The following is a 7743-nucleotide window of genomic DNA, read 5'->3' on the forward strand; positions in this document are numbered from 1 at the left end:
AGATAGATAGATAGATAGATAGACAGATAGATAGATAGATAGATAGATAGATAGATAGATAGATAGATAGATAGATAGACACTTTATTCATGTCCAAGAGAAATTCACAATTCCAGCAGCTTACAAAGATGGGAACACAGGGGAAATATAGAATAATAGAATAATAGAATAGATCTGGAAAAATAGAATAGTACTAAGCAAAAAATGAGAATAAAAGTTCAAAAATCAAAAATACAAAATACAATATAGTCTCTGCCAGGTGTGGGTCTCGTGCAAGATGACAGTGTGCAACATACAGTTGTGCAATGGGCAGTTTGTACACACTTTAAGAGTCCATCATATAGCTGTATGTGTGTGTGTGTGTGTGTGTGTGTGTGTGTGTGTGTGTGTGTGTGTGTGTGTCATAGGGTGCGTGGTGTGGATGCGTAGTAAATCCAGGGCTCTATGTTTGTTTTAATCATAACATCAAAAAAAATAAAATGCTTATAATAAATTAGCTTGAATAAAAGAAATGTTAAAAATCAAAACTGTATGTAGGAAAAACATGTGTAGTTATCAGATAAAACAGTTTTAACTCATCAAAAATCTTACAAAACAAATACGCACCAAAAAAAATATCACACTGGGCTGAGTCGGTTCATAGACCCACAAATGTCAGAACCAACCATCAGTACCAGAACCAACACAACTAGCAATGAACACGCGAAAGCAGAGCTTGTTAAAAGAATATACTTCTAGTAATTAGAAAATATATTTAAAAACAAAAAACAAGTGAAACCAGCCAACAAGCACGTAGACTCAACATCCCCCCAAATCAGACTTTACTGTTTCTACAAACAACACATGGCTTGTTGATTAATGACCTTTACAAGTGCTGGTAGGTGGATTTCGTTGCCTTCATTGAAGAGCCAACTTCACTGTTTCATCCTGTTTCCTTTGTGCTAAGCTAAACCGGCTGCTGGAAATAGCTCCACGTTGACCTCACAGACAGAAGACTGCTGTTGATTTTCTCATCAAACTGTTCTGGACCTAATGCCTCCGTGTCTGTTTCATCCACCTTCGAATACTTTCTGATTCACACTGTCAGCGTCAAGACTGCATGACGGGACTTTAAGAGTTTCATCTCACGCCTCACTAGTTCTTAGAGGCACCCGATCTGAAGTCGGACTGGATTTAGGATTAGCTATCAGGAGGACGGAGAACAAAGCAAATCAGAGAAAATGGGATCTGAAGATGTCATGTCACGAGCCTGTACCTTTCACGTGACGGACTGTAGCCGTTCTTGTTCCTGGTCATGCTCGGGGAGTCGTAGCCGCTCTCGATGGTGATGGTGGAGTGGGAGTTGGTGTTGACCAGGGCAGCTGAGGAGCTGTTGGCCGGACTCAGGAACCGGTACAAACTGCAGCTGCTGTCCTCAAATGTGGCTCTCTTCTTCTCCTTCCCGAACACTTTAATGCCCACCGGCTCAAATACCCTTGAGTCCATCAGGGCCTGACAGAGGCGCACGGCCTTGTAGCGGGGCACCGCCTCGTCCCCGAAGAAACGGTTCAGGGTGATGTGCGCCAATACCACGTCCACGGCGTCCGAACCCAGGAAGCAGTCATGGTAGGACTTCAGGTTGTGGCGCCGCCGCTTGACCTCCACGCGAGTGTGGAGGTTAGAAATGATGCTGGTCCAGATGTACGTGGCCCGGAAAGGCTTCCCAGCCATGCCTTGTTGTGATGGAGGAAGACAGGAGAGAATTGATGCATGAAAAAGGGAGATACAATCAGACGTGTAAAAAGAAAGGAGCTGATAGGTGATAAGCTCTTGCAAAAGTCATGAAAGCTGAAGGTTCTGGAGCTCAACCATTTTATCATACATGGAGGATTTTTTTTAAAGCATAGTCAAATGAGCAAGAAAAACCCAGACGAAACTAATCATCGCAAACTGGCAGACACTATAAAAGCCCTTCACAACTTTCCCAAGCCTCCCAAACACTTATCTTTCTCTGTGATGTACTTATTATTCCTCAGCTGACGTTCTCAGCTTTGTCTACTGTCTGAGCATTTTCCCAGAAGTTACAAGGAAACACACACACTCCCTGTCCTCTGTGTAAAGTCACATAATCAGAATCTGTGTTCAAGTTACTGTATGTGGGTGTAAAAGTCCAGGATCGATGCGTCTCAACGGGGCTGCGACTGAACCCGAATTCTCTTTCAAGGCATCTTTGTGTACAGCACACGTCCAAAACCTCATTTTAATTCACACATGTGAATGCGAGGAATGACATACTGCTAGAGTCAGGTAAGAGACATGTGGAAAAACAAATATCTTCATGTTTGCCTGATTTTGTTACAATAACAGAAGACTAATGCAACCTCTGTACACAGCCCGGATCAGAAATGCACCAGGAAACAGAGACAATGATGATATTGTGTACAGGTCTGTCACAAAAGATCCTCCGATATGTTCCTGTTGCTCCACTGCTGTTAACATGTGCACAAACCTGTAGATCAAACACTGACATGTTCAATATTCCATCGTGTAATTTGTGTGCACGGCTCCGCTTCTCTGTGTTTAATAGGTCTTTGCAGACTTGTGTCATCCACCACAAGTCAGAGCAGTGAAAGACGGCAGCGCTGACCTTAGTGAGATGGCTTTCATCTCACAGCAGGAAGCATATAAAGCCTGTTGAGCAAATGTTAGGAGAAGATCTGAGGGACTTGTCGAGGCCAGGGGCCATAAATCAAGAGTCTGACAGCAGCAGCCAGACTCCATGTTATGATAGCGCGACGTGACAAACACGATTACTGACCCATCTGTAAAACTGGAAAACAAAAACACTTGGGAACAGTACGGCAGCGAGCAGATGTTCTCCCACTCATCTCAAAAATTACAGCAGCACACTGAGAGCAGAGGTAGGCTTTGCGGTGGATAATCTTGGTCATCTATTGATTAATGAGATACATCTACGTCAAACTGCGTCTCCCTGCGGGGGAGAAGAGATTGTCCTGATCTGCAGATTTGCCTATCAGGACAGAACACCTGGGGCTGCAGCAGCTGTTCAAGGAAGAACACCTTGCAACAGTTTGTAAGGACTTACAAAAGCGATAACAGAATTGGATTAACTGTTTCATTGATTTAAGATGCCCAAGTTTGATAAAAACACCTGAAACAAATGTGATACAGCCACATGATGCACACCTCAGTCCATGTATTCACCATAAACTAACCATAAAGAGCAGAATAATAAAGATTTTACACACTGTCTGGTCAACTTGTAGTAAAAATAACTCCCATTATCAGGACGAAATCCTCAACTCAGGAGTTAAAGCAAGACCATCTGGAGAATCCCATCAGGGGTCCCTGGATTACCAGCCACACAATAAATCCGGATCTGATCAATACCCATTAACGCTTGTTAAAAAGGAAAAAAAAAGAAAAAGAAAAGAAAAAAAAGTGTGGGTCAGGTGTGGGTCAAAACAATCCTGGGAACCCGGCTGTGCTCTGTCACCTCTTGTTGCTTGCGCCAGGCTGAGATTTGAGCCCAGTTTGCATAGCTGACGCCAGTCTCCTTCTCTGTGACTTTGCTCTTCTTTTTTTGAAATTTAAAAAACAACTGCCGCACAGATAGACCGCGAGGACGTTACAAGAGGGGACTGATCTGCGTTTCAGCCAAGGACAACAGTTCACCGGGTGTTTGCACACATCAGAGGAGGTAAATAATCACACAGGGAGCAGCGCGGTGGTGAACACATGGGAACCTTCCCCCCCTGTGAGCGCGCTGGTGCGCAACAGGACTCTCAATCTGAGCTGAGTGATCACTGCAGCCGCAAGGAAAGGAGCATTTTTTAAAAAAAAGCATGCAAGAGGCAAAGCCAATGAATTCATCCAGGTAATGAAAATGCAGCGTGGCACCGTCAGACCGGTAACAGCAGGCTGTTAATAGCCTGTGGCAGATACCTTCATTCCTCCAACAGGCTGAGACTGGTGAGATTAACCGATCAGGCTTTAGGACACTAACTGAGCAGGCTGGGCTTCGGTGGGCTGTTGGCCCCGTATGGATTTGAATCCTCAGATCCTGTCCTGTATATTCGGTGCATGCTGGTCTCTCTCCACACACACACACACACACACACACACACAGAATTACCCTGTTGCATTGGTGTTTTAACACAAACACTCCACTGCCGGATGCTGAGTCGACAGTGCGCAAATGTCAAACAGCATTTTAAACAGTAAGCAGTTTTTTAAATGATTTACTTCCAACTGATCTGCAGATTAGACTCGTTATTTATTGTAAACGTCCTATAAATGGTGCCTTTTTATATATGTAGAGCAACTTTCAGAACTTTACCCTGTTTATAGATTAGTCATTTTGTGCCTCAAACCAACCCTTTATGGCAAAACATGTTTAATTGAAATGATAGAAACAGACGCACTTGTTCCAAACGCTGCGTAAAATCCAATTATGGCACAAAATGGCACAGGTCGAAAATGTGACTTCTCAAAGCAGTCCCTCTCAGCACAGCAGGTTACAGAACTGAACAGACTCTCCAGACTTATTTAAAACACAAATTTAACAACTTGTAGCCTAAATGTTATCTTCAAAGAGTGATAAAAAATAAAATAAAATAAAATAAAATAAAAGTCGCTATTACCTGGCGCTCGGTGCATGGAAGCTTCCTCCAGTGACTAAAGACAGCCATTCAGACCATGTCCTTGGTCTTCAATTCACTACGTGACGCACGCAACAAACCACAGTCAACCCCGAAACCGTCTCCTCCCACTGTAATACATTATTCATGTCCCCAATCACCGCCCTGCCAGAGTTATAATGAGGCTCCTGCGGTTTTCCTTAAGGTTAAAGTCACTCTTCTTCCATCTGGGCGCATCTTTCTGAGCTGAAACTGTAAATAAAGGAGAGTGGATAGTTAGGCACACCAGAGTTTCTCCAGAACGACGATGTGCGCATAATAGGTCGTTAAAATGGGCTTCTTTTAATGCGTGCGTAATGTGCGTAATTGGGCATGTTTTGTTTTATAAATCTTCATTCAGTACTTTTATTTGTTTTAAACATATAGTTTCAGCTTTAAAAAAGAGCTTCAGTTTAAAGGAAATGCTACAAAATCACGGAAGTTTTCACACAACCTTTCACTCACCAAGACACACCCATGCAGCCTACAGCCTCTGATAAAGACTTGCAGTGTGTAACATCAGATATGGATATTTCCAGAAATAGAAAGGGAGTTTGAAAGGTTGACATTCAAAGGACAAAAGCTGAGAATGTTTCATAAGGGAAAAAAAACTGTTTCCTGTGTCAAGACACGACTGGAAACACTGTTTTGTAACATGCGGCTGCAGGTGCCTCAGGTGTCCGAGTGGCCCTGATGCTATTCCTTCCACCTGTAGGATCAGTACATTGTTACTGAACAAACACACACCCGACAGTAAACACACATGAGCTGTCGTAGGGACAGACTTCAGGAGGTGAGGCCTCAATCACCCGGTGCCTTCTTTCTCCAGGTGTAATCTGACAATGGAAAAGCAGTAAGCTGACACTGTAAACCCAATGTTGGTCACTCGCTGAAAGGGAGACCGAAAAGGAGACAGCTGTTATCATCACGAGGGACGAGTACAGTGCGACGGATGAGGCGTGTAACTGGGGCAAACCGGTTCCATCGCTGTCCTGTTGGCATTTTTTATGAGGAAAAAAATGTTTTACACCAGAAGGCGTGTTTGTGACAGGTACCATCTGGTCTCTTTAAAACATCTGATCAAAACGGAAAAGCAGATTAGTTTGAAGACAAAGTATGGAAACGTCCTGCTGTTGAGCTGCTCTCGAACAAGGCAGGTTTCGTTACTTTGTGCTGCACTGATTTCACACTTCAGTGTTTTTGAAGCTTGATCCATATAAGAAAGTCTCTCCATCAGTGTTGATTCTTCTTTATATCTTGTGGATCCTCCAACTTTGTTATCAAATTGCTGTCACTACTTTTAATTTCTACCGTCTAAGAACACAAAGCAGGGATGCCACTGTGGCTTACAGGTCAATGAACCACAAAATGTGCAGTTAGAATGTGGCCGAGGAGTTAAGCCGCAACAACAGAGAAGATCTTATGTGTCAATTAAAACCTTTTATCTGAAGAAGGCAAAGATAAATGAAATACTGCCAGTAAAGACAACTATTTGAATAAGTCAAAAGCTGCTTAAGTAAAATCCCGTTTTCTAAACCCTACGCTTTAGTTCTGCGCAACTAAAACACATTTTCACCAAAGTTAAGAACTGATCATGAGCATGCTTTGTTTTAACACAGCAGTCGATGAGCTCATCTTTTCTGTTGTTGTAGATTTAGACAGTGTTCATATCCACACATAACAAAAGGAAATACAACTCTTCAGTCAGGGTGAGAACGTGCTGGTGGAAGGTCAAACTGGTTTTACTGCTTGTAAAATGAACGCATTGCAGTCGGGCATGCTGGTGCTTTGTAAAGCTGCCGCGAAGCCGACTTGAGAGTGAAGCTTATTTAACACAGAAAACAGGACAAAGAGGGAGAAGTGGCTTTCATTAATACAATCAGGAGCTCTGGTCCACAAGGTCACAGCAATGTTTACTCTCCTGTTGCTTTCCAAGTGCCTGGAAAGCCCTGCATTTTTTCTCTTTCTTTCCTCGTCATACTTATCGGTCATGCAGTCTTAGTCAGGTTTGTTTACTGGTGAGATGATGACAAATATCTTAAAGAATTTCCTCTAAGAGGTGGCATTGTAAATAAGAATGAAAAAAATGTGATGGTTTTACCTGTTTGGACTGTGAACAGAAACCATGAGAGAGTGGAAATATTTGGAAACTCACACTCCAGAGACGTTAATAAGGTTTGATATTAAAGAATGCACTGGGTTTTATGAGCTACTCTCACATGTTTGCTTATGTAAATGAAACTAACTTCAGCTCTCAGATTAATCTAGTGGAGTAAAAACTACAGGTATTGAAGTATAAAGCAAGAAAAACAGAAACCGTGCTCGGGTGAACGCGATTAATTACTTTCCACTCATGTTAAATACCCAGATACAGATGTTCAGCTGTCAGTGGAACATGTGTGCAGCTGCCAGGTTGAGTATAAATCTAATATAACTGTCGTCCACGGATCTCTGCCGCTCATCCTCACACATGACTGCTGAGATTTAAAACCACATCATCTCCCTCCAGTACGTTAAGTTTCACTGAGGGACATTTTAAAAACCAATAGCCTGTCAGTGATCTGCAGTCTTATGCAACACACACACACACAGCAGAGTTTCTGTGCCCTTCTCACATTCTCATGCTGCCTCAAGGGTCCTCTCAGTCCGTCTCCCACATATGGAACAATGCAGTGCATTAAAATTCATATGCTTTTCATCTGGAGAGCAGACGCTCAGTATCTGTCTCCACCAGTTGTGCCCCTGCTGGAATCCCAAACGCTTGCCTGACTGCCCGTCCTCCGCCCCCGATCCTCTCCAACTCCAAAAGGACAGAGGACAGTGGCTTTCCTCACAGCGCTGTTGCCGCAGGACAGAGACACTTTTGTTTGTTGGGGATTGCCAGTAATTTTTTTTTTTCTGTATTATGGCTGCTTTGGCTTGAGCGTCATATTTTATTCAACAGGCCCGAGACCCTTTCAGACGACACAAAGTCAGCCACCAGTTCTCAGAGAATAGTTGGGTCATGAGAGCATGGTGGGCGAGCATCACGGCGGGCTCCTCGGCCCCACCGCGTCCTCCTGAA

The 7743-nt window shown here is 43.3% G+C and overlaps 1 protein-coding gene across 1 annotated transcript in view; it reads right to left on the reverse strand.

Annotated features, from left to right (window-relative positions):
* The window catches only part of depdc7a (DEP domain containing 7, paralog a), a 10381-nt gene extending 5660 nt beyond the window's left edge, over positions 1-4721 (reverse strand). The window contains exons 1-2 of the mRNA XM_008287082.1: positions 4644-4721; positions 1256-1712 (exon numbers count right to left, since the gene is read on the reverse strand). Of these exons, the coding sequence (XP_008285304.1) occupies positions 1256-1712; positions 4644-4659 (473 nt within the window). The 5' untranslated portion in view covers positions 4660-4721. The remainder of the gene's footprint in view (positions 1-1255; positions 1713-4643) is intronic.
* Between the last annotated feature and the right edge of the window lie 3022 nt (positions 4722-7743).

Source organism: Stegastes partitus, unplaced genomic scaffold (genome assembly GCF_000690725.1).
Source record: "Stegastes partitus isolate 25-593 unplaced genomic scaffold, Stegastes_partitus-1.0.2 Scaffold486, whole genome shotgun sequence".
NCBI classification, from domain to species: Eukaryota; Metazoa; Chordata; class Actinopteri; family Pomacentridae; genus Stegastes; species Stegastes partitus.